The 26,609-nt window shown below is 54.2% G+C and overlaps 1 protein-coding gene across 2 annotated transcripts in view; it reads right to left on the minus strand.

The window, feature by feature from the left end:
• The window catches only part of Arhgap22 (Rho GTPase activating protein 22), a 147,061-nt gene continuing 120,452 nt past the window's right edge, over positions 1 to 26,609 (minus strand). For both annotated transcript variants that reach the window (XM_048339218.1, XM_048339219.1), the window contains exons 4-10: positions 23,664 to 23,846; positions 10,789 to 10,996; positions 7,209 to 7,341; positions 6,266 to 6,339; positions 5,590 to 5,711; positions 3,079 to 3,985; positions 1 to 486 (exon numbers count right to left, since the gene is read on the minus strand). In XM_048339218.1, the coding sequence (XP_048195175.1) occupies positions 258 to 486; positions 3,079 to 3,985; positions 5,590 to 5,711; positions 6,266 to 6,339; positions 7,209 to 7,341; positions 10,789 to 10,996; positions 23,664 to 23,846 (1,856 nt within the window). In that variant the 3' untranslated portion in view covers positions 1 to 257. The remainder of the gene's footprint in view (positions 487 to 3,078; positions 3,986 to 5,589; positions 5,712 to 6,265; positions 6,340 to 7,208; positions 7,342 to 10,788; positions 10,997 to 23,663; positions 23,847 to 26,609) is intronic.

Consider the following 26,609-nt stretch of genomic DNA (forward strand, 5'->3'; position numbering starts at 1 on the left):
TGTCATAGCACATTTAATCTCCAGTGCAGTTCTGGTTGGCTGCCTGTCTCCTGGGAGCTGCCGCTGTGAGTGGGTATGGGGGACTTTTCCCCTGGCAAGGGATGAAATGCCCTTCTTGGCACTGTCCCCCTGGCACCCACCAGGCCCTGAGAGCAGCACCCAATCACACCCTGGGCCCGTGGGGCTCTGACAGCTCTTTCCTCTCCAGTCCCAGGCAGCTCAATGGGAGGACAGTGAGCAGACAAGGAAGCTTCCTTTCATTCTGGGGTTCCAGTGTTTTGGGCCCCCATTGTCAAGCTTCCCAATGTGGAGAAAAACTCTTCCATCTCCTTCTGCAGCAGCTGGTTTCTCCTCTCGGCGTCCTCCCGGGCCCGCTCTGAGTTCCGCAGCTTGATTGCTAGCATGGTACATTTCTTCTTCTCCTGGTCCAGCTCCGCCTCTAACTGCAATGTCTGCTTCCTCAAGTCTGCACTGCTTTCCTCAATGCTTAAAAAAAAACAACAACAACAGAAATCATCACATGGCACCTTGCTGGGCTGGTTCAGGGCTGGTCAGGCGGGTCCCACAGGCAGAGGGAACCTCACAGGCCTTGCCGGCTCCTGGTGCGCCCCAGAGAGCCACCAAAGACATCCCACCAAAAAGAGGTGTGCCAGGTGCCAGTGGCTCACACCTGTAATCCTAGCTACTCGGAGGCTGAGAGCTGAGGATCACAGTTCAAAGCCAGCCCCGGAAAGAAAATCTGTGACTCTTAGCTCCAATTAGGCACCAAAAATCCAGAAACGGAGCTGGATTGAGCACAAAAGTTCAGGGACAGAGCCCAGGCCCTCAGTTCAAGGAATGGCATTACCCCCCGCCCACCCCATTGTGTGTGCTTTTGACATTGGGGCTGAGGGCTCCAGACCTGCTCCTGGCTCTGAGGGGAGCACTTCCAAACAGACATGGAGTCTTTTAGGCTTGCTTGCCGCCTCCCACCTTACACATCTTCCTTATGCTCCCATTCCATCACCCTCCACAAAGCTACATCGGAGCCCACACCACACTGTGCCAAGATTGGCATACCCAGGTGACCATCCCCTGACCATGCCTGGGCCTGGCTCCTGGGCCTCCCTGGAGCTTGGACTGGGTAGGAGGGAAGCATGGCAGCCCAGCCTCTGAAACGCAGAGAGCTCCAAAGGGCTTCGGCTTTGGCAGCTCTGCCATGAACAGGGACACTGTGGAGCGATGAGTATCAGTCCCCATGCTCCAACCCTCCCAGGCCTCTTCTGAGTCACTGAGCACAGAGCTTGGAGAAAGGTCACGTCTATTCACGGGAACATGGACGGTCTTGCCAAGAGACCCCTGGAGGGTAAGTGATGCTGAGGCTCCACCCACTTCTTCCTGACCCCCAGCCCTTCTGCTTGGACCTGGGCCATGGCCTTCCTGGCCTAAGCCATACCAGCTCGAGTGACCTTGGTGTCCAGTCTCTTGACCCCAGGCCCTTCTATGTGATGCTTGGCCTATCTCATGAGCATCTCTGACTCGCCCTTCCATCCAGGTGTCCCTACAGCTGGCCCGTCCCACAGCCATCAGTGAGCAAACAAACCCTGGCTGCCCTCCCTTCTCCACTGCACCACTCCCAGCTGTACCACTGGAGCCCTGGCAGCAAGGTGTACCTCCCATGGGGACCACAGTGCCTGAGATCCTTCGCCATGACCCTACCATTAAGACCAGAGTGCTGAGAATATGTTCTAGTGGTAAAGTGTTCGCCTTGTATACATGAAGCTCTGGGTTCAATTTCTCAGCACCACATATATAGAAAAAGCTGGAAGTGGCACTGTGGCTCAAGTGGTAAAGTGCTAACCTTGAGCTACAAGAAGCCAGGGACAGTGCTCAGGCCCTGAGTTCAAGCCCCAGGACTGGCAAAAAAACAAAACAAAAGACCAGAGCACCACTCAGGCTAAAAAGGTAGGCCCTGCCTTTCCCTCAGCCCAGGGCTGGTGTGGCTCTGAGGCCTTCCTGTCCTCCTGCCCTGGGCCTCAACTGCCCACCGTGGTTGAGGGTTCTCTAGCATACTTTGTGCATGATCTCTCTGTCCCCATCCCCTCAAATGAGGAGGGCAGGAAACTGGTGGCTCACACCTTTAATCCCAGCCACTCAGGAGACCTAACACCCCTTCCCATGCTCAGACCCCACCTGAGCCAGCACAACAGCCTGGCCATTCAGCGAGTGAGACACAGGACCTCTTGCTCTCTGGGAGCTTCATTCTGCAGATCCATGGAGCCACAGTTGACACAGTAGCAGAGGCTGGTGAGCCTGCCCAGGTGAGACACTTCATCCCCATGACACACCTCACCAACACTAGCGGAACTGGAACTGGAACCTAGAGAGTCGGAGACCAGCCTACCACCACCACCCCCTGAGAATACAGGGGCGGGGGGGCTGAGGCTAACTTTAAGCCTCTGTGGACGTCTTCTTGGCCAGCCGGCCCTCCTCCTCCCACACTCCAGGGCTGCCAGCTCACGTCAGAAGTTCTCACCCTCTGCAGCACTGGTCTTGGAGCAGGACTTACGAGTGAGGTTTTCCTGGGGTTTCCTTTTTCCTCTCTGCAGCAACCATATCCTATGGGCCCTTCATGGCCTGATCAGGTGCTACCCACCATAACCCGCCCTGGCAGCTGCAGCTGTGGCCCAGAGTAGAGGGGCCACATACTGCCCTGGCAGGAAGCAAGAACCTTCCATGAGCACCTCCAATGGCGGCACTGGAGAGAGCCAGTGGGGCATGGGACCCGGGCTCACAGGGGAGTTGCTGGCAGGGGGCCTGACAGGCTGAGGAGAGCCCTGGCCTGGCTGTCCACACAGGCTGCTGTGACTTCCTGCCGACCCTGCTCTCCCTAGCCAGGCTGACATTCTTACTCAAATCTGAGTAAGCATTTGTGGGGCGCCAACTGCATGCAAGGCCTGCCAGCTCTGAGGCTTCCCCAGACGTGAGATCTGTCCTAGCCCCCACCCTGGGCTCCTGTAAAGGCAGCCATGACTGCAGCCCATTCATAGCTGGCAGCCACCATGAGATCAGAGCCCCAGCCTGGCCCCGTCCCTTTACCTTTTCAGACTCTTCTGGTACTCAGTCCTCTGCTGGCAGAGCTCTGCTCTGAGCTCGGCCACCAGGCCCTGGAGAACTTGGCAGCGGTGGGCCTGGGCCTGGGCCTGGGCGGGGCTTCCTGGGTTGTTGGGTTCACTGCTGTGGCTGCTGCTGCCACCCTCATGTCCACTGGCTTCATCCAAATGGTGGCCCACGTGTGGAGACCTGTGGTCCCCACTGCTGGGCAGCGGGGATGGCTCCAGGGCCCACTCGGTGTGCAGGGAGCTGCAGGTGGACGAGTCACTGGCCCTGTGGGCCGTGTGGCTGCTGACAGAGGCCTCCCGTGAGGACGATGCAACAGACCAGGTGGTGCTGGCCTCACTGGCCGTGCTGGGAAAGAGGCTGGCTGGGGGCACATTGTCATAGGTGGACAATCTGTGTGGGGAGCCCGAGTCCTTGAGCCGGTCCCCTGATGAGGCTCGCCGATGATGGCCACGCAGAGAGGACAACCCATTCATGAGCCAGTTCCCACTGGATGAGACGCTGGGCACCTCAAGAGAGGAGGTGCCGCCCTTCGGGCTCCCTGACCGGGACCCTTGCTGCCGGAAGGAGGACTTCCAGCTAGGCAGGGTCTGGAACCCCTTTCTGGTGCCGGTGGCTGCAGGATTGCTCTGGCTGCCCAGGCCCGGGAGGGAGGTCCTAGAAAGCACAGGTGCAGCTGGCCGGTCCAGAGACGAGGTCCTGTGGGTGGACAGGCCAAGGCCACCGGGCTCACCCAGGCTGTCTCTGCTGGGCTCCTCAGAGCCCCAGCCCACTGTGCCCTGCAGGGCCCCGGGTAGGGGGGCAAAACCTTCCGGGACAGTGGCAGCGAACAGCTGGCTGTGTTTGCGGATGAGGGTGGTCATCAGATGCTGGACTAGGGAAGTGCCTGCCAGAGAGAGGGGTAACACAGCTGTGAATGACCCCAGCCCAGGCACAGGAGGAGGGACTGTGTCTGGGGACCCCAATTTTAGGACATGGAACCCCAAGCTGGGAGAACATGATGCAGACATGGTGCAGGTGGCTGAGGGGACTCAGCTGCTCTCCATCTTCATGGCCGTGCCTGGCTGCTCACCCTCTTGGTGCACAGGGGTGTGGGGCAAGGCAAAAAGCTGCCTCACTTGTGGCACACACCAGTTCCTTTCTTCAGACACAAGGCCTCCACTCCTGCCTGCCATCCTAGCTACTCAGAAGGCTGAGATCTGCAGGCTGTGGTTCAGTGTCAGCTTGGGCAGGAAAGTCTGTGAGACTCTGACCTCCAATTAACCACCAAAAAACCACCAGCAAAGGCCAGAAGCTGGAGCGGTTCACGGGGGTGATAAGGCTGAAGTTTGTGGGGAGTTAGGGTTGGGGGAGTAGGAGCTTGGGGCTTCTTTGTCTCATGTGTTCTGGGGCAGAAGACTTGGGCCAAAGCATCAGCCCAGGAGACCCCCTTCCCATGGGGGTGGGGGACACAGCTCTGCAGTGCCCCTCACCACATGTCCCTCACACTTACAAGGCAACTCAGCCCTCAGCCCAGAGTGGGGCAGCCTGGCTCCAGCCAGTGCTTGTGTCTCTGTGAGTCTTGGCCAACCCTTCCCTCCCTCTCTCTCTCCCTCCCTCCTGTGCTGGTACCAGGGCCTTAACTCAGGACCTGGACACAGTCCTTTTTTCCCCTCAAGGTTGGCATTCTACCACTGGAGCCACAGCTCTACTTCCAGCTTTTTTGGTGGTCAATTGGAAATAAGAGTCTTGTGTACTCATACCAAGGCTGGATTTGAACTGTGATCCTCAGATCTCAGCCCCCAGTAGCTAGGATTACAGGTGTGAGCCACTGGCTGTGGTCAGCCTCTTCACCTAGGGCCTGTGCCCTCCACCAAGTCTGGCTGGCTGTCCTCTGGTGTGTCCTCTCTCAGCTGCCTCAGCCTGGTTCCTGGCCCCGTGTTCTGTTTTGCTTTTTTCTGTTGCTAGGGCTTGAACTCAGGGCCTGGGCACTGACCCTGAGCTTTTCTGCTCAAGGCCTAGTGCTTTACCACAGCACCACTTCTAGTTCCCTAGTGGTTAAAGATAAGAGACTCGTGGACTTTCCTGCCCTGGCTGGCTTTGAACCTTGATCCTCAGATCTCAGCCTCCTCAGTAGCTAGTATTATAGGTCTGACTTATGTTCTTTTAGACGAGAACTGCACAGCTGACATCCAAGAGGCTATGACAGTGAGGGGATCAGCAAGGATGCTGACCCCTGTCCTCCCCGGCCTCTCCCTCTGCACTGAACAGCCATTCTAACTTCACCCAGTCCCACACTGCTGCCAGCCAGAGCGGTGTTTCTTTTACAGCTGATCTCATACCAGGGAGGATCTGGAGAGAGAGGCTCCTGACAGTTCCCAGGGGATGGACAAGAGCCACCCACCCTCCCCAGGCCTGGCTTCAGAGGGGATGGTTCTGAGGGTCATGCCTGAGACCAAGATGAGTCCTACTCAAAAGCAGCATGGAGTTCTGCCTCCCCCTCCCAGTTACCTTCCATGATGGTCACTGGGTCCTCGATCTGGGGCCGTAATATGTTAGGACCAAATACTGTTGCCAGGTTCTGGACGCTCATCTTGTTGATATTTGAGTGGGCCTGAACTTCATCCAGAAACCTGCAGAGCAAGGAAGAAGCAAATTCTGAAGTCTAATCTGCTGCTGGCCGCCTGGTCCCTTCTGGCCTGCCCTGGCCACAGCCCATGCCAGCCACACCCCCACACCAACTGGGATCCAGTCAGGCCTGCCCAGGATTTCCAAGGGTTGCGGGCCACAACCAGGCCAGCTCCATCTGCAAAACTTGGATCTGAAGTCTGAGAGGGCCGCCAGAAACAAAGGCCAGTGTGGCAAGGACCCCATGCCCCTGACATGGTGCTGCCACTTGCCCCCTGCCAGTCCCTACAAGGGACACTTGGAGGGCTATGATTAAAAAGAGAGAGGTAGCTGGGGATGGGGAGGGGCATGGCAGGTATCCAGAAGGACAGAGGATTTGTCCTTTCTGAAATGATCAAATGGCGCCTGAAAGCTCCAAGCGCTCAGGGTCTGCGGTGGGTTTGTTTCCTCCTCCCTGCACAGCTGCTCAGTGAGGCTGGCTGGGATGACCCAGACCCCTCTGGACGTGAGAGGGGAGGGAGGAATGCAGGAAGTCAGAGCCGACCTGTGTTCCACTTACTTGCAGATGTATCTGAGCAGGTTGTAATTGGCCTGAGGAAGGTTGCTCACTTGCTTAGCCAACTCCAGTGTCCCCTTGGGAAGGAAGGGAAAGATCACAGAGTTTCAGACACCAGCAATGAGGTGGGAGGAAGGGCTGAAGGATAAGGGTGGTTGGGGGCCAGGCTAGGACAAGCCTTCCGGTGGAGACCGAGCTCCTTTGTGGGAGCTGGTGTGAGGAGTGAGTCTCTGTGGGGCCACGGAGGAATGTCTGGGCTCTCTTATCAAGGCACAAATATTTACCAGATAAGCTTCATCTCCCACACAGCTGCAGGGAAGGCAAACAGTCCTCCCCAGCCACAGACACCCGCTCAGGGATGAGAGAGGAAGACGGACTGGATCATAGGCCCTTGGCCCTAGAAGCCGTCTCCATTTTCTCCCAAATAATATGAGACACAATGGCCCCATGGCAGAGCTGGCTGGAATGGGAAGATCCACTGTGAGCTGGATTAGCCGGACCCGCTTCAGGAGAGAAAGGTCCTTCTACACGTGAGGTGTACATGCGAATGCTGGGGCCGACTTCCCCTTCTCCCCACCCACAAGCAGCAGGCATCTGGCCAGGATCCATGTTGCCATGGAGAAATCAAGGGGTTTATTGCTGTGGTTTGCGTGGGTCCTGGGGCTATAACTCAGAGCCTCGGTACTGTCCCAGAGCTTCTTTTGCTCAGTTAGTGCTCTAGTACTTTGAGCCACACCTCTACTTCCAGCTCTTTGGTGGTTAATTTGAAGAGGCTCATTAATGTTCCTGCCCCAGCTGGCTTCGAACTTCAATCCTCAGATCTCAGCCTCCCTAGGATTACAGGCCTGAGCAACAGGCACCTGGCTATCTTTTTTTTTAACCCTGATTCCACGTTCTCACCAGCCCACCAGCCCACCCCCAAGATGAACCCCTGGGAGGCACTGACCTCCCCCTCGTCCTTGGTGAGCAGCTGGGCGCAGCTGAGGAAGTCCTCGTACCTGGCGAAGGGGATCACAGGCTCGGGAAGCTCCCGCAGGTACAGCTTCAGGAGGGAGGCCACCGTGTGCACATCTGTTGTGCTGGAATGCAAGAGGGGACATGTGGGAGGCCTGCAGGCACAAGCCCCACACCTGCACACACCCACTCCCCCGCATCCAGCTGCCCCTGGTCAAGGTCAGGTTCAGGGCCTTTGACAGCAAGGGATGGAGGCTGAGTGCCGGGAACCCTGAGTCTCAGGACTGCACTGTCAGATGGTGTTGGGACCCAGCTACCCAGGGGCCATTCCCAGCTATGGAAGCCCCTGGCCTTACAGAACGCAGTCACCTGCTGCTCTGGGATCCACAGGTTAGGAAACAGTGGGGAGTGAAGGACTCCTCTCTGGGTTCCTTACAGGACAGTGAGGGAGTGTCTGCCCCCATGAGGTGGAACAGACGCCTACCAGGCACCACAGAGCCCAGCCTGAGCTGTGTGTGAGAAGAGCAGGCTTCCTGGGCACTGGCCCCCCAAGGTCTGGGCAGCTCATTCCTTATCCATACTTGGGACATCTGAGCTTCTTTCTGCACATCCCCTCATCTCTAAAACCTTACATGTTGTTCACTGTGTGCCTCAGTCTCTTCCTATCATAAACCCTCTCAGGCTGAGGGGCCCCATGGGACACAGGGGTGTCCTGGCCCAGGCTTGCTCACTCACCCTGAGCTTTCTGTTCTGCAGCTGGCCTTTCCAGCCCCTTGTGGGCTCCAGGAGATTCTTCTGCACTCCTAGCACCTGCCCTTCAACCCCAAGCTGTATTTTACGTCCCTCATGGGAGGCACTCAGGAAAGATGGGGGCCTGCAGGCAGTGTCTGGAGTATTCAAGTGTCACAGATCTGGCAACGACATTTGGGATTGTGGGGTTCTACTCGGCTCACAGGTCCCCCAAATCCACCCCTGTGGGCTTTCTCGTTTGCCACAGGCCTGTTGACTTTGAGGCTAGTAGGGCTAAAAGTTTCCCTGTCCTGCCTGCCTGTGCCAGATAGGCTGCCTGCTGAGCCATTTTTCCTGTCCACATTCCTGGATGGTCATGGTCCCAGCAGGTGCCCAACTGAGCTGAACAGGGCCTCACAGGTTCAGTGGTGGCAACTGCATGAGCAGAAGCCTAGGAATAACAGGGTAGGGATGAGAAGCAGGGGTACCATCAGGATGCCAGGGATAAAGAGGAGTGCAGCCAGCAGAATGAGGACAAGAGCTGGCTGACATTGTCTTTCAGCAGGTGAGCGATGGAAGCAGCCCTTCCTGGGCCTTCCCTCTCCTCCCCACCCGCCAGCTCCCAGCAACACTCAAGACTTTGCTTCTTGCTTTTCCCAGACTTCCCCTCCCACACCCTCTGTGCGTCCTATCCCATCCCCTCAAGCACCCACGGCCAGTGCACAAGGGCGCCCTGCAGCCCAAACCTCAGAGCACACAGAGAAGGCTGCTGGTGACAACAGGATGGTTATGCACACCAGCTTGGGCTCAGACCCAGAGCCAGCACAGGTGGTCTGCAGACCTGCTGTCCTGGTAGATCAGAAAGGAGAGGAGGCTACTCTTATCTGCAACCACCTCTGATCCTCATTTCATTCCTAAATATTTCTTTCTTGCTCATGCTAGCATCCCTCTGTCTCTTGGTCCATGTGTCTCTCACTCACACCACCCCTCCTTGTTGGCTTCTAGTCCCCTGCCCGGCCCCACCCTCTGGCTCTGTTCATTCCTACAGACTGATGGAATTCCAATCTGAGAATGCTCTCACCCCAAACCCAGCCTCTGTTGAACTTAAAACGGTCTGGGGGGCATGCCAGGGTCGCCAGCATAGAATTATGTTTTTTGCTCTCCCATGCCAGGTCAACCTAATCCCTAAATTCATTTGCTTGTTACCTCACCGGCCCTTGGCAAGGCAGCTACAAGAAGGTCCCAGTCCCCTCCCCAGACCCTCAGGTCTCTCAGCCATGGGCAGGTGCTGAGGGCAGGAAGTACCCCTTTGAGGGGTCCTGGCACAGAGGAGCTTCCTTGGCACCTGGAAGCAACTGGGACAGTGCCAGCAAAGCTGCCGCAGCCCTGTACAAAGAGTAGCCTGCTCAGTGGCAGAAACACAGGAGAGGGGACTTGCAATGTGGCTGGGGCTCTTGCTGGGTAGAGTCCGAGCACCCAGCAGGCTGGTAAGCTATGGTAGGCTATGCAGCCAGAACCACACTCTACAGCCTTGGAGAGGGAGCTGTGGCCTGCACTCCTGGAAAAGGCTGGGTAGAGAACCTGGGCACCTCATTGAGTGGGTAGGCACAGGCCTGATAGAGCTACTACAGGAATGGTAGAACAGAGAATGTTCTCTGATGCTGCTGGTGGAGTTTCTAAAGGGGTTGGGCTGAGGGCATGGGTTCCCCAGTGCCCAGGGCATCCATGTTGATGTGGAAGGACATCACTGAGGAGATACAAGCCTGAGATAGAAGGTTGGGCCCCCATTACAGTCCAGAAGGAGTAGCAATGGACAGGGAGTGAGTTAGTGTGTGCAGGGAAGTCAGCCCCACACTGCCAGGAAGCTGGCATGTAGCTCTGCTGTTGGAAGCTTAACAGGGGCGAGGCCAAGAGAAGAGCTAGGCTGGGCCCAGCCAGAACCACATCTTAGACAAGCAGCTGTATGACACCAAGGGCCAGCAGGCCTGGGGCCGGGCTGGGCTGGCAGCCTGGGGAGCTGCAGATTGCACATGGGGCGGCAAGGGTGCATTTAAACTTGCAGAAATCCTTCCTCCAGTAGTACTCATAGTATAGAGCAGCAGGGCAGTGCATCCAACTCTGGCATGTTTCTAAAAGGCCAGTTTCCATAACCTACCTAGGCATCATCTAACTGAAGCCATCTCCAACTAGACCCCAGGCCACAGGAGAGCCCTGGCTGGCAAAGGGTCAGAATGAACCACAATCCCACTGACAGTCAGCCTCGGGATGCAGACATGAGGCTCCAGGTGAAATGACCTTTGCCTCCCCTGAGCAGCTGCCCCTGGATCTGGTCATGCATGGGATGAGGCCATTCTGCCCCTGAGAGGAAGAGACCAGGGCTGTTCTGAGTGCCTTGATGGCTTCCTATGAACAAACTTCCCCACGATGGATAGAATTCTATCGGAGTAAAGCGAGCAATGTATCCTGAGCAGGCATGGAGCCTGAGCTGCCGTACTGATGGGAGTCTGGGGGTGGGTCATCCAGAGGAGGTAGGGCTTCGAGGAAGACCCTGTAGAGCTAGCCTGGAGTCCTGGATGCAGCCATACTTGAACCTGTCTCACCTGGCAGCCAGCAGATCCCTTCTTTCCTGAGCTGTGGCTCCTGCCCAAATGGACAGGAGTGAGTGAGCCTCATTTGTGATAGGTACCCATCCTCAAGAGGAGACAGAGCTGCAGGCATGTTGCATGCCCCACACTCTGCCCGCTGTTTGGGGCAACATGGGAAAACAGTCTGTCTACCATCCTCCTGCTCGGAGGACCTGGGCCGGAGACCCAGCGCTAGTGGCTGGCTAGTCCATAGCTCACCTGTCGAACAGCGGCTTCTCCCCACAGTCAAAGGAGTCCTGTAGATCTCTTACTAGGTTGGCCTGGCCAGGCATTCGGAAGAGGCCCTCCTCGGTAAGCCCACGTTCCCGGATGAAGTCCACACACTGCTCCACCAGCAAGGGTGCCAGGCGGGGGCCATACTTCCGCTCGTGGTACACTGTGTCCTCCAGGCGCTGCCCAAAAATCCCTGGGCACAAAGAGGAGCTGGTCATACCTTCTGCCCTGGCTGGGGGTATGTAGAGGACTCTTGGGACAATGGGGTAGGGGAGGGGCTGTGAGCACCCCACTCCCCTCCCCCCCCCCCAGGAAGTCAGACTCTAGGAAGTCACACATAAGAGGCCAGAGGAAACTGGGCTCCGGGCCTGGGCTGAGGAGCAAATGGTCCTGGAAAGGCATACATGATGCATTTGTGTGCATGTGCTGACAGTATTGGGAGTGAACAGCACTGGCACCCAAAATTAACATGTCAGTCATTGGTGGATCAAACCTGTAATCCTAGCTACTCGGGAGGATGAGATCTGAAGATCACAGTTTGAAGCCAGCCTGGCCAGGGAAGTCCATAAGACACTTACCTTCAATTAACAATCAAAAAGCTGGTCATAGAGCTCTATGGCTCTATGGCTCTAGTGGTAGAGCACTAGCCTTGAGCAAAAAATCTCAGGGACAGTACCCAGGCCCTGAGTTCAAACCCCAGGACATACCCACCAAGAAAAAGGGTTAACACTAAATTCATTGTTGAAGACACATGCATTACTTGGCTTTGAAATGATGTCTGCCAGGCTGGCTTTCTATCACCTGAGTCATACCTCCCTCCCTATTTTACTCCTTCTTTTTTAGATATGGTCCTACCTCATGCTCAGGCATATGCCTGAACCATGCTCTACATACTCCAGGCTTCCTCTCCTCCCTTGGGTCACAGATGTGCACCCCACGCCCCATTTCTTTCTGCTGCATTGGATCCTCTCAGCTTCGGTGGTAACTCAGGGTCACAGGTGCACACCACCAGATCCAGCTATGAATTATAAGAGGGTCTTGTGAACTTGTCACAGCTGGCCTCAGACTACTATCCTCCTATCCTCGGCCTCCCAAAGAGCTAGGGTTACGGGTGTCAGACACCAGTGTTCAGCTAGGTTGGGTATATTTTGAGAAGTTTAAAAGAATTTTTAAAGCATAATTACAAGCAAAACAAACCATTTCCAGAGTACACACAGACTCCATTTGTATGAAGTTAAAAACTAGGCCAAGCTAACCCATGCTGCCAGCCAAGGGCATGGCCTGGGTGGGCCAGAGCAGAGGTACCTGAGGGCTTCTAGGGTGCTGGTACTATTCACCCAGATGTGCTAGTGTTGATGAGAGTTAGAGAACTGGACACTTAGGATTCGAACACTTCTCAGAATGCTAGGCTTCAGCAACACTTAAAACACACCACTGGGAAGAAAAGATCCAGAGCCTCTAACCCTGAACAAACCACCACATGAGAAATAAAGTAATTGCAAGCTGAATGCCGGGGACTCGTGCCTGTAACCCTAGCTGCACAGGAGGCTCTGATCCGAGGACCGCAGTTCCAAGGCAGCCTGGGGACAGAGAAGTCCAGCAAAAAGTTGGAAGAGGAGGTATGGCTCAAGTGGTAAGAGTGCCAGCCTTGAGTGAAAAACCTAAGAGTGCGCAACCAGGCCCCAAGGCCAAGCCACAGCAGCTGTGCGCGCGCACACACACACACACACACACACACACACACACACACACACAGCTTCTGACAATTGGATTTCCACTTGTGCTACCAGGTTCCTGAAGTCCTCTTTATAGGGAAAGAGCATAGGCACTGAGATCTGCAAAGTTCTCTCTAGCTTGCTTGCTCCCTTTCTCTCTCCCTCCCTCATACTGCCACTGTCTCTCTCTCTGTCTCTCTCTGTCTGTCTCTCTCTCTGTCTGTCTCTCTCTCTCTGTCTCTCTCTCTCTGTCTCTCTCTCCCTCCCCCTGCGTGCACGCTTGGGATACCTGACCTGATTAGCATCCACAAAGCGCATCTGTCCTGACAGGGCAGCTTTCAGGGTACGCCAGGGGCACCATGCCAGCAGGCTGCTGCGTCTGGGCATGTGGCTGCTCAGGGCCTGGATGGTGAGCCGGCCAGCCAAGTGTTGGGGGAGCAGTCACTGCCCTAGAATAGCCAAACATCAACCAAAGGAACACATCTTGCACACAGTGCCTGGCACACAAATACCGGGAACTTCCTTCTGGGAAACACACATGGGATGGGCCTTGTGCACACATGTACTGGGTTTAGCCTTCTGTCCATACATGTACATGTATATGAATATACATGTGAATGTGTGTATTCAGAACTAGCCTGGAGCCAGGCTTCCACTAACAGTGGCCACACAATCACCTGTACTTAATGAGCCTTTTGGGTCTTCAGATGTTCTTGCTTATCCACTGATATTTGTGACATTGTTAAAATTTTGTCATTAAAAATCAAGAGGTTTCATCCAATGCCTAATGTATGAAACTGAACCTCTCTGTACATCAGTTTGACAATAAAAATTTTTAAAAAATCAAGAGGTTTCATGTATCTGAATTCTTAGCTTCTCCTTTCCTGCTCCCTTCCCACTTGTGATCAAAGCCAGGGCCTTGCACATTCTATGCAAACACTCTACTGAACTATGTCCCTGCCTCTAATTTCTTTTTTCTTTTAAGTGTGCCAATACAGGCTTGAACTCAGGGCTTGAACTCGACAATGTCGTTCAGCTTTTTTGATCAAGGCTCTACTACTTGAGCCCCAGCTCCACTTCCAGCTTCTTAGTGGTTAATTGGGAGATAAAAGTCTCATAGACTTTCCTGCCTGAGCTGACTTCAAACCTTGATTCCGGGATCTCAGCCTCCAAGGGCTACAGGGGTGAGCCACTGGCATCTGACTTTCTAAATATTTAACTGTGCTTTCTGTTTAAAGGCAATGAATATCTGAATTGCTAGTATTACTTTGTAGGGCCATAAGTAAATAAAATAAGGGTGACTAGAACATAAGCACCATGATACCATGACAGTTGATCTGATAAACCAAGATGGCTCCCAAGTGACTGATGGGTGGGTAGCACACACTGCAGGTGCACACAGCAATGGCTCATATCCCAGGCAAGACAGAGCAGGACTGTGAGATTCTGAGATCAACATTCCCAGCACAGTGCATGATTGAGCACGTATGAACTGTCTCTGCAGGTTCCTGTTTGGTGTTTCAGGCTGCAGTGGACCTTGGCATTGTGGGGAAGGGAGACACCTGAGCTGACGTGACTCCGCGTTGGCCTCCCTGTGGCATCCTCTGCCGTCCACAGAATGAAGTCCCACATGCCGAGTGACCCAGCCCTGAGGCCAGCCTTGCTGTCTATGCACTCTATGCACTCACGGCCCAGGGGGCTCAGTCTGGGCTGGCCTCTTCCCAGGACCACCACCTCTCCAGGGCCTCCCAAGCCTCTCCCTGCCCCCCAGTAGGGCTGAGAGAGTCTGGAAGAAGGCCACGGGGCATTTCTAAATAAAGGAGGGCGCAAGGAGGAGGCCATCCATCTTTGACCCAGGGAGTATCTAACAGGAGGTAAAGTGGGTAGGCAGGGATGGGGTATAGGGAGGACATGACAGGGGACCCCAAGATTGGGGAGTAAGCACTGGGCATGAGTGGCACATTCCTGAAGCCACTGAGATCTGTAGGCTGAGATCTGAAGATGGAGGCTTGAAGCTAGCCCTGACAGGAAAGTCTATGAGACTCTTCACTCCAATTAAGCACCAAAAAAACCAAAAGTGGAGCTGAGGCTCAGGTAGTAGAGTGCTAAGGCTAGAACTGAAGTACAAAAGCTCAGGGCCAGTACCTAATCTCTGAATTCAAGCCCCAGAACTGGCACAAAAATAAATAAAAATGAAAATAAAAGACTGGTAGGTGGTGTGAGAGTGTGGTGGGGAAGAGGCTGGACATATACAGTGCCCTCAGTGAGAACTCACTCCACCCTCACACTGATGCCAGAGGCCCTCGAGTATAAACCATTTCCTGCCCTGCAGGTGTGGACACAGACAGGCAGGTGATGTGCAGGGCCTAAGGGCCTAGAGACAAAGGCTCTGATTGGTCACCAGCACTGATCTGGGTATACATCCTAGACCAACTACAGGAGAGCACTGGGTCCCTGTCCTGAGCCTCAGTCTCTCCTTCTGTAGAATGGGGCAATCCATGTCTTCAGAGTCTGCTTCTGAAGACTAGACTAAGACCCTGGGCCTAGCCCACAGTGCCAGATCAAAAGGGGCCATGCACAGGTCTGAAGAGTTCTCTGTGTGCTGCCCCTCCCTGGAACTGTGTGGGGAGCCGCACTGGCAGGCCTGGCTCCAACTATGCAGTCCCCCTGCCAAAAGGTATCTTACCCTTACCCTTTGATTCCATCGCCTCCCTCTCCAGGGGACCTGCCCCGGCACCTTCCCCTGCCCCCGCCACGTCCCTCTGCCAGAGGCAGGCTGGCCCCAGTGCCCTGAACTCCCTCTGCCCTCCTGGCACATCTTGGAGGGAGCTTTGCCAAGAACCAGTTCCAGTAGGTTTGTCAGATCTTAGAAGCACAGCCAATGTGGGTTCCTCGAGATCCCAACCCACACTTCACAAGCGCCGGCTCGGCTCAGCTACCACGAAGGAAGCTGGCAGAGGCTGCGCTCCGGCAGAGCCAGCCTCCCATCCCTGCCTCCTGTCCCTGCCTACCATACCTGCAGGAGTCAGGAGAGCAGCAAGCAGCCTGGTGACCAGCTAGGGGATGGATGGCTGACACTGCATGGTGCTGAGTGCACCCGGGTAAGCACACTGGGGCCTGCTGGCTTTCTCCTAGCCCGGCTGCCCCCAGGAGGGAGGCTTTGCCAGGCCCTACATCTTGCACCCAAAACAGGAAAGGGAGACTGGGGTTCCCTCTTGGAGCCTCTCCCAGGCTGACAGGGCAGGTTCACTTTGCCATCCTGGAAGGCCTTGGCCAGGAAAGGAACAAGGAAAAGATTCCACAGGCTGTGGTTCAAATCTAGCCTCCCTCTTGGCTTCTGGCCCCCACACCTGCCATCTTCTCCCTCCTTTTGTCCATCTACTCATGCCCGGCTGTCCATGTCACTCCAGGAGACCCTGCCGGGGTTCCAGCCAGCCTCTGCCTGGGCCACACAAATCTTCCCTGCTTATCCTCCCAGGGTGGCGGCCTTCCAAAGGCTGGGAGTGGGGGAGGGCAGAACAGAACATTCTTGGGGCTTCAAGTCCCAGGCTGGAGCTCTCTGCCTACCAGGTCCCCCATGTGGTGGGGGATGAGGAAGGGATCTTTTGCAAGGCCCTCCCAGACTCAGTTTCCCATTTCTCCACGCAGGCGTCCCCACCCCCCACCCCAGCAGATCCAGGCCCCAGAACGATCCTGCCCACCTCCGCAGCTCCCAGTCCAGGACCAGGGTCTAAGTCCTCCCCCGCGACATGCACCCCGATCGGGAGGCGCTGCGCCCGTGGGGACCCCGGCACCCGGTCCCGCCCCTACCTGGGGCGACGGCGGGCGCGCAGCAGGCGGGCAGGCGGCAGGGTGGCCGCGGACAGACACGGCCCCGGGAGGAGGCCCGCGCGGCCGGCATCAGGCCCATGGCGCGCCCGGGCGCGGCGGCGCGGCGGCGCCAGGAATGCCCGGCACGCGCGCAGGTAGCGTCTTGCCCGCCGCCCGCCCGCCCGGCCCGGCCCCGGGAGAAGGAGGCCTGGGGATCCGGGGGCCCCAGAGGCCTCAACGCGCAAGAGCTGGTCCCCAAGAGCTTTCTTCCCGGTGCCTGGCGCTGAGGAACTCAGAATCCCCAGCGGGGGTCACTCGGAGCGCTGGAGGGAGGGGCAAGAACTGCAGGTGGGGCCAGGAGGCCCAGAGAGGTTGGGCAACCGGCTCTGAGTCACCCACCGGGTGTAGAGCTGGGCCTTGGTGGGCACCGGGGGCAGGCAGCACCCTAGTGCCCAGGACAGAGGTCTGCACTTCCCTCCTGAAGCAGTTCCCAGAGGTTAAGGATGAACACCCTCACTGAACAGAAGGGGCAACCAAGGCCCTGACATGGTGCTGTGGTCACCTCAAGGTCATATGGTAAGTGACCTGCAGGTTTTCCTTTTTTTGGTGGGTAATGGGGCTTGAACTCAGGGCCTGGACACTGTACCTGAGTTCTTTCACGCTAGGCTAGCGCTCTACCACTTTGAGCCACTGCTCCACTTCTGGTTTTCATGCCGGAGCTCAGATCTCTGCCTCCTAGAGTAGCTAGGATCACAGGTGTGAGCATCTGTGGACCTCTGTGGCTCTTTAAATTTCTGTAAAGCCAACAGGAAGATTCTGAGTCCACAGTCTCACCTGGGGAAAGGTGGAGAGGATGAGGATAGATGGGTGGGTACTCAGTCAGACCTAACCCAGCAGGGAAGCTGGTCAGAGAAGCAAGCCATGTAACACCAAGCCAGAGCTCTGCCAGCAGGAGCGTTATTGGTGTTTGGCTATTACAGAACTTTAAGAATAAAAATGAGACAGAGACAGAGAGAGACAGAGACAGAGACAGAGACACCCTGTGCCTGTGTGCCAGTGGCTCAGGCCTATAATCAATCCTAGCTACTCTGGAGGCTGAGATCTTAGAACTGCAATTCAAAGCCAGCCCAGGCAGGAAAGCCTGTGAGACTCTTATTTTCAATTAACCACCCAAAAATCCAGAAGTAGAACTGTGGCTCAAGTGATAGAACACCAGCCTTGAGCACAAAAGCTCAAGACCAGTGTGTACACTCTCTCTCTCTCTCTCTCTCTCTCTCTCTCTCTCTCTCTCTCTCTCTCTCTCCATCCATATTGGACAAAAATCTAAAATGTTAAATAAAGATAGGATAATGTTGCTGGGTGCATGTGCCAATACCTTACACCTGTAATCCTGGCTACTCAGGAGTCTGAGATTTAGAGGATTGAAGCCTAGGCAGAAAAGTCTGCAAAAAGCCTTGCTGGAGGCCTGGCTTGAGTGGTAGAGTACCAGCTGAGCAAACAAACTGAGCAAGCAAACTGAGCAAGTAGCAGCCCCTGAGGTCAAACACTGGTGAAAGAAAGGAAGAGAGAATGAAAGAGAGAGAGGGAGGGAGGGAGGAAGATAGCACCAGGTCTGTGTTCACTCCTAGACCTGGAAACTGAGGCACACTCCCCTGACCTGTATCCCACCTACACATCCTGCCTTCACTTCCAGGTATTGTGTTGATCATGATGTGTGGCCCCAGATACACATGTCCTTGTTCTTGGAACCTGTACCTGGGACCTCACACAGGTATGGGAACTCAGTAGAGGCGTTGCAGAGAAGCCGAGTCCTCATGTGAGGACTGCAGGGGGGGAAGCAGAGGCTGGGAGGAGGGCAGGGCTGAGCCTGGGCCATTGCCCCAGACACCAGCAACTCTAAGGGGTGGGGAAAAGTCAAGGACCGGCGGCTCCCACCCTTAGGACCTCCACAAGAGCCCACCTGGGTCACCCTATGTGGCTCGACATGGCACCTGGGCATCTCAGAGGACAGATGCCAGCCTCACCTCTGACCACAAGACTGATAGAATAACCTGGTTGTACTATGCTAAGTTGGTGGCAAGTTGTGGGAGTAGCAATAAGAACAATGGAATGGGGCTGGGAATATGGCCTAGTGGTAGAGTGCTTGCCTCGCATACATGAAGCCATGGGTTCAATTCCTCAGCACCACATATATAGAAAAGGCCAGAAGTGTAACTGTGGCTCAAGTGGTAGAGTGATGGCCTTGAGCAAAAAGAAGCCAGGGACAGTGCTCAGGCCCTGAGTTCAAGCCCCAGGACTGGCCAAAACAAACAAACAAAAAAGAACAATGGAACGCTTTAAATTCATTTTTATTTGTAAAAAAATACTTCAGCTGCCAGGCTCTGGTGGCTCACACCTGTAATCCTAGCTACTAAGAAGGCTGGGATCTAAGGACTGCAGTTTGAAGTCAGCCCCACAGCAAAGCCTGTGAGACTCTTAACTCCAATGAACTTCTCTGAAAAAGCAAGAAGTGGTGCTGTGGCTCAAGTGGTAGAACACTAGCCTTGAGTACAAAGAGGCTCAGGGACAGCACCTAGGCTCTGAGTTGGAGGCCCAGGACCAGCATAAAAATCAAAACAAAACAATGGCAACTGCTGGGTGCTCTCACACCAGTGGTTCACACCTGTAATCCTTGCTATTCAGGAGGCTGAGATCCAAGGATTGCAGTTTGAAGCCACCCAGGCAGGAAATTTTATGAGTCTCTTATCTCCAACTAGCCACCAAAACACTGGAAGCGGAGCTGCAGCTCAAGTAGTAGAGAGCTAGCCTTGAGTATAAAAGCTTAGGCCCTGAGTTCCAGGTCCAGGACTAGCACACAAAAATAAAACAGAATTTATCTCAATTACTGAGATGGGGGCCGGGGGGTAAAGGGGGTAAGCTCCTAGTCCAGCGGCTAAAGTTCTCCCATGGAAGGATGTAGCATGGCATGGGAAAACAGTGCTATGAGTATGAAGGTGGGAAGGGCAGCTCACGGACCCAAGTCTCACCGCATCTAAATAGCTCTGTCCACATGGACCAGCAGGCTCAGGGGTACCTACTACCCTCTGGAGCATGTGGACCCCTCTCAGGTGGGCAAGTGGGCTCTAGGGCTAACTAGCTATCTCCTTGAGTCTCAATGTCCTCACCTGTGTGGTCATCAAAACAAACTTGCCAGTCTAGGGAGTCCCCCGGTCTAGGGAGTCCCCAGTGCGCAGCTGCCATCCCTCAGGCTCTGACTACCTTGACCCAATGAACTCCAGGTGATGTCCTGCTAACATCTGGCCCACCTGTGGTTTGCTGAGGTCCGTACACAGAGGGGGTGGGGGTGGGGGGCATCCTGGAACCATCCTCTAGGGCAGAGCTAGGGAACTAGAGAGATAAACCTGAGGTCTGCTCTCTTACATAAGCAGCCTGGTGGCAGGTGAGTCCTTTGGTTTAGATGGTTGCTTGGCAACCACATCTGGGGATGCAGTCACCCTGGAGAATGCCCTGGTCCTCACCTGGCTGTATGTGCACTGTCAAGGCCAAGCTGCCCATCCCCTCTAGGGCCTCTTGCCCTCCCAAGACCTCTCCAACCCTGGGCAAGAGGAGCCTGTGGCTGACGTGGGCTGCCTTCTTTCCTGAGTGGTAAGGTCCTCTGGGTGCTAAAATCCTGGGCCACAGGCCACTTGGCAACACCTGAGCCAGCCCATGTCAGGCTCTCCTTAGACACCATCCAGTGCCATGGCTCCGGCCTCCAGCAAATCATCGGAACACTTCTTACTTTGTAATAACCACGACAAAGTACAGGAGCCTCAGCCAGGTACGGGTGGCTCACGCTTGTAGTCCTAACTACTCAAGAGGCTGAAATCTGAGCATCACAATTCAAAGCCAGCCCTGGCAAGCAAAGTCCATGAGATTCTTATCTCCAGTTAACCACCAAAATGCTAGAAGTGTAAGTATGGCTCAAGTGGTAGAATGCCAGCCTTGAGCCTTTGCTAAGGGATGATTCCCAGGCCCTGAGTTCAGGTCCCAATACTGGCACACAGAGGGGGAAAATGGTCCAGGCACCTCCCTGAGGCTGTCTGCTGACTACAAAGGGATGTGAGGGACTGACCACATAAGGCTGCTGTCGCCAGGCTCCTGGGAGGAGACCTGGGGCTGGCAAAGGGCTGACTTGCTATGCAGAGCCAGATTATATATCTCTCCTACATAATCAGGAGAGATGCAACTTTTCTTCCTAATACTTCTAATCAGGCCGTAGAATCCACAGCTCTGGAGGCACTGATCTTCCCATCACCATAACCCTACCCCAGGCCAGCGCCCTCCTGTCTCTGTGTCACTGGTGCCACTTGCAGAGGATTATTTCTGGCTCTGCTGTCTGTCTCTACAATCCTGGGGTGCCATCCACCCCTAGCCCCCTCCACCTTCCTCCCCTTCTGCTGGAGCTATGCTGGCATCCTCCCTGTGTGGGCTCCCAGTCCTTCACTCAGAAGTCATCCAATCCCAAGCTCTCCAAGCTCTGCCGGCTGCTGCTCCAAGTCTACTCTGGGTTTCTCAGCTTGCATGTCGTCTCCCCTTGTAGAACGGGGGTGCTGTGGGGAGAGGGCCTGTCTGTTCTCTCCTTGCCTGTCTCCCCAGCCTCCCAGGAGACATCTGTGAGGCCTACCAGCGGCACCCAGGGGCAGGCCACCAACAGCAGCCACTGGCCGCCTGCTGCCCCTATGGAGACAGTGGGGTCCCCACCCATAGCAGCCATATTGCCACTGGGAATTTGAGGCTGCTTCCTGCCTCCACAAGTTTGCTGCAAGGGGTTTCCAGCTGAGTTCAAAACAAAACAAAAAAAGCAAGAAGCAGGGTGCTAATGACTCACACCTATAATCCTAGCTATTCAGGAGGCTGAGATCTGAGGATCAAAGCTCAAAGCCAGCCTGGGCAAACAAAGCCAAGATTGGTTGTCTCCAATTAACTAGCAAAAAACTAGAAGTGCAGCTATGGCTCAAGTAGTAGGTTGATGGCCTTAAGTAAAAAGTTTAGCCAGGGGCTGGGGATATGGCCTAGTGGCAAGAGTGCCTGCCTCATATACATGAGGCCCTGGGTTCGATTCCCCAGCACCACATATACAGAAAATGGCCAGAAGTGGCGCTGTGGCTCAAGTGGCAGAGTGCTAGCCTTGAGCAAAAAGAAGCCAGGGACAGTGCTCAGACCCAGAGACCAAGCCCCAGGACTGGCCAAAAAGAAAAAAAAAAAAAGTTTAGCCAGAGTGTGAGGCCCTGAGTGCAAGTCCCAGCACTAGCACCCATTATCCCTCCCCAAGAGAAGCCAGCAAGAGCAGCTCTGATCCAGTAAGTCTCTCTTCCAGGGGACTTAGGCTACCAACAGCTCCACCAGGAAACCCCAGACCCACCGAGCCCACCCTCGAGTTCCAAGTCTGCCCACGCATGCCCAGGCTCGCTTTCCGAGTGCGGCTGCATTTCCTCATCATATCCAGCAGAAAGGAAATAGGCGCCTTTGATGCCAGTCCATTCTGTTTCCCACCCTCCAATCCCTCCTTGGCCAACACACAGTCCAGGGAGGGCCTGACTGCCACCAGGTCCCACTCTAAGCAGGCAGGGAGGCAGGGACAGGATGGACCTCTGTCGACTTTTAGTCTTTTACACAGTGAAATACCCATGCATACTGAACAGCACTGACAGCAGCGATGTGCAGGCTTCCACTTCTGTTCATGTAAAATCAACAACCCTGTGTTCCTATACAAGTTCAAGCTATAGGACATTCAAGTTCCCTCCTGAAAGCTAGAGAACATTCTGGATTGTGTGTGTGTGTCAGTCCTAGGACTTAAACTCAGGGCCTATGCACTGGCCCTGAGCTTTTGTGCTCAAGTCTAGCACTCTACCAGTTTTGAGTTCCAGCTCCATTTCCATCTTTTTAGTAGTTAATTGGAGATAAGAGTCTTGTGGACTTCCCTGCTGAGGCTGGCTTTGAACCTCAATCCTTATATCACAGCCTTCTAAGTAGCTAGGATCATAGGAGTGAGCTGCCAGTGCCTGGTGATTCTAGAAATTGTATGATGCTCCTCCATCCCTCTTTAACCTCTTCCTTCCTTTCTACTCTCCTGAGGCTTTCCTTGTTGTCGCTGGTGGTGGTGTTATTTTTTGGTAGTAGTGAGTTTGAACTTAGGGCCTTAGCACTCCACTACTTCAGCCATGCCTCCAGCTCCTATGTTGAGTTTTACAACATTCATTTCTTTGCTTTGCTTCATGTTTTTGCTAATTATCCATTAATCTAGAAATACATAAATACTTCAAAGCCAGCCTGAGCAGAAAAGTCCGTGAAACTTCATCTCCAAAATAACCAGCAAAAAACAAGCTGATGGCATGATTCAGATAGTAGAGTAGCAGCAGACCAAGCAAGCCAAGCAAATGCAAGGCCCTGAGTTCAAACTCAGTATGTGTGTTGTGGGGGAGGGGAGGAAGCTGTGCCTCCTCCCTTCACCCCTGACTTCATGACATCATTATCATGATGTCACATGAACACCAGCCTTCAGGGACAGCAGCTATGCATGGCTGCAGTCATCTGTCCTTTCTCTCCTGCTCCATCTAAATCTAGGGAAAACCCAAAAGGCTGCCCACCACCTCTTGTCCCATGACTGTACCTGCCTGTTGTGGCTACTTTTGTCTCTCAGGTCCATGGTTCAAATGGAGGCCAGAGGACTTCACTTTTTTCTATTACACTGGTTTTAGGACTTGAACTCGGGGCCTAGGTTCACTCAAGGATGGTGCTCTACCACTTGAGCCACAGCTCCATGTCCAGCTTTTTGCTGGTTAACTGGAGTCTCACAAGCCTGTAATCCTAGCTACTTAGGAGGCTGAGATCTGAGAATCAGAGTTCAAAGTCAGCCTGGACAGAAAAGTCCATGAGACTCTTATCTCCAATTAGCCACCAGAAAAAAACAGAATTGGTGTTGTGGCTCAAGTGGTAGAGTGCTAGCCTTGAACACAAAAACTTAGGGACAGAACCCAGGCCCTGAGCTCAAGGTCCACTCAAAGGGAAAATAAAAAGAATTGAGGCAGTGGCAGTGCGTATGATACCCATGCCCTGCACAGGCCCCCTGTCTATGTCCAGTGGACCCAGTACGGCATCTGCCTGCAGGAAGGCTAACAGGCAAAAGCCACAGGCCTCTGGTGGCAAGAGATGCTGTGTAACCAAGGAGACCTAGCATCTCCCTGTCAGGGCCCCGTGGTACCCAATGGGAGGTGACAGGGAGGCAGCAGCAGAGGCCAGGCTGCTGTCCTGAGGCAGATGGGACTGGTGGATCCAGGGCAGGGGTTAGATTACCTGTTGGCAAGGGTTTTAGAGGGTGGGCATGCGCATATGAGCTACGGGCAGTACCTCTGCCCAGAGGGGCCCAGATCACCCGGCGGATGGCCTGCACCCAGTCCTCCATGTCACGCTGGGAGCTGGCCATGAGCAGGAGAGCCTCGGGGTGGGATGGCGCCTTCTCCCGCTCCCCGGAACCACCTGCAAGACAGGGAGACAAGGCTTACCAGGGGACTCTGGGCAAGGGGGCAGGTCCCCACCCCCAGCAACCTGGCCTTCAGTTCTGTTTTGCAACCAGTTTCTCTCACACCTCTTGCTCTGTCTTGGAGTCTCTGTGTGGGTTTCTCTTTCCAAACAGTCCTTTTTTGTTGTTTTTGCCTGCGACTGGGACTTGAACTTGGTACCTGATGCTTTCACACACTTTGCCACCTGAGCCTCCAACCCCTCCTTAACTTAAGATGTGCTTTGTAATCTTTATCAAAATAAAAATCATTGCTGGGCACTGGTGACTCAGGCCTGTAATCCTACCTACTGAGTAGGCTGACATCTGAGGATCAAGGTTCAAAGTCAGCCTCAAGCATGAAAGTCTGTGAGGTACTTATCTCTACCAAAAAGCCAGAAGTGAAGCTAAGGTTCAGGTGGTAGAGTGCTAGCCTCAGGCAAAAGAGCTTAAGGACAGCACCCAGACCCTGGGTTCAAGCCCCAGGACTGGCACCAAAAAAACCCAAAAATCACGGAAAGGGGGTAACTCTTAGAGAAAAAAAGGTATTCTGATTATAGAGCAATTCAGGGAAATTGTTTCCCTCACCTCACCTCCCCCCTCACTGAATGTTCTGTGTAAGTCAGTGTCACCGAGTGTACTGGCCTGTGCTCCGCTCTGCCCTGTGCTTCGTTGTGTGCTGCTACTAGGGCTTGCCCTCAGAGCCTGGGTGCTCTGCCTTTAATTTTCTGACTCCAAACTGGTGTTCTACCACTTCAGCCACATCTCCACTTCTAGCCTTTTGCTGGCTAACTGGAAATAAACAGCATCTCAGACTGTTCTGCCCAGTGTGGCCTTGAACCACAAAGCAAGAGCAAATGCAAAAGGAAAAACAAAAGCAAACAAAAAGAAGAAAAAAGAAAAGAGTGCATGTCTAGGCTCACCACCCTCCCACTGTGTCCAGAATTGAGAAGTCCCTACCCATGACTGCCTGGCTGCACTGTGAGTCCTTCACCTCCTCCCCCCACAAGAGGGAGGAGAGCAAGAAGAGCCAATGAGCACCAGCCCACAGCCACCCTGGAATACAGCCCGGACACGTGTTCCTGAAGTCTCTTCTGGTGAACAGAGCCCATGGCTGTCCCCCCTCCCCCCGCCCCGCAGCAGGGGAGCAGCAGCTTGGTCCTCTCTGGTACTGGGAGAGGCAAGGTGAGGGTCTGTGGTGCTTGGGGATGGAACCCAAGACCTTGCATGCTCTGGGTGAGGGCTCTTAATTTTCTAAGCAAAGAGTGATCAAGAAATTTGTCTGAACTCACACACACACAGCTTCCAAGTGGTAGAAACATGGGTTCCAGGTCCTGCCTGGGGGATCAGAGCTACTCCATACCTGTTTGTTGTTGTTTTGTTTTCTTTTTATTGTGCTGCTCCTGGGGCTTGAACTCAGGGCCTTATGCTCTCACTTGGATTAATTCAACTGTTGTCTATAACTTTTTCTCTACTAGTTAGGAAAGACAAATACTTGTTTGGGGGAGGGGTGCAATCCTGGGGCTTGAAGTGGGGCTTGAACACAGGGCCTGGGCACTGTCCCTGAGCTTCTTTTGCTCAAGGCTAGCACTCTAACACTTGAGCCTCAGTGCCACTCCCAGCTTTTTCTGTTTCTGTGGTACTGAGGACTCGAACCCAGGGCTTCATGTATGCTAGGCAAGCACTCTATCACTAAGCCACATCCCCAGCCCCAAGACTGATATTAACTTCAAAGTAAAAATCAAAACTATGACAGCAAATATTTCAGGAAGAAACTCATCATGAAACATGACAGTATGTAAGTGCTGTTCCTGCTCTTTCTCATTTCTTTTCTGAGCCAGGCTGTGCCTCCATCACATCCCAGTGTCTCCCAGGCATCAGAGGCCCTGGGCCACAGTGCTCAGAGCCACAGTGCTCAGAGCCCACCCTTGGGTCAACTCTCAGCTCTACTGGGCGGAATGCGGAATGCAGAATGTGGGACGTTAACTTCCTTCAAGTGCCAGCCATCAGCACCTAACGCATGAAGACATGGAATATTCCCTTGGATTAGTACCTGAGCTAGCAAGCACTCTTCAGTGTCTCAATGAACTCCACATGGAGGAGAGATTCTGACTCAGTACTACTGACATTGTGAGCTAGATGCTTCTTGGGAGGTCAGGGAAGAAATTGTGTTGTACACAGTAGGATGTTTATGTGCCAGTTTGACTCTATAATGTCCCAAAGATTGTGTTAAAGGCTTTGCTGTCAGCTGATGGGGCTTTGGGAACATGATGGAATCTTGTAGACTCTGACATCATGAATGGATCCACTGATGGATTCAAATTTGAATAGACTATTGAGAGGTGGTGGGAGCCCTGGAAGTATGGTCTGATTGGAGGAAGTGAGTAGCTGGGGGTGGGACTACGAAAGGTGTATCTCTTCCTCGCTTAGTCTCAGCATCCTGGCCACCATGAGAAGAATGGCCCCACACTCCCCCTCACAATGCTCTGCCTCACCTCAGGCCCAAAGCACTAGATGGCAATAGATGCCAATAGCCAACACTCTCTCCCTCCTACTTTCCTCTCCCCTCCACCCCGCTTGTGACAGTGAAAAATGCTTCCCCACATTAGCAAATATTTCTTGGTAGGCAAAAACAAGAACCACAGATAGACAGCAATGCAATCTACACCACCTGAAAAGTCTAAATGGCTATTAAAATTGTAGTGATGTGACATTCCATAAGCATAACATGGCATGTCCAAACT

The sequence above is a fragment of the Perognathus longimembris genome, chromosome 2 (genome assembly GCF_023159225.1).
Source record: "Perognathus longimembris pacificus isolate PPM17 chromosome 2, ASM2315922v1, whole genome shotgun sequence".
In the NCBI taxonomy this organism is placed as follows: domain Eukaryota; kingdom Metazoa; phylum Chordata; class Mammalia; order Rodentia; family Heteromyidae; genus Perognathus; species Perognathus longimembris.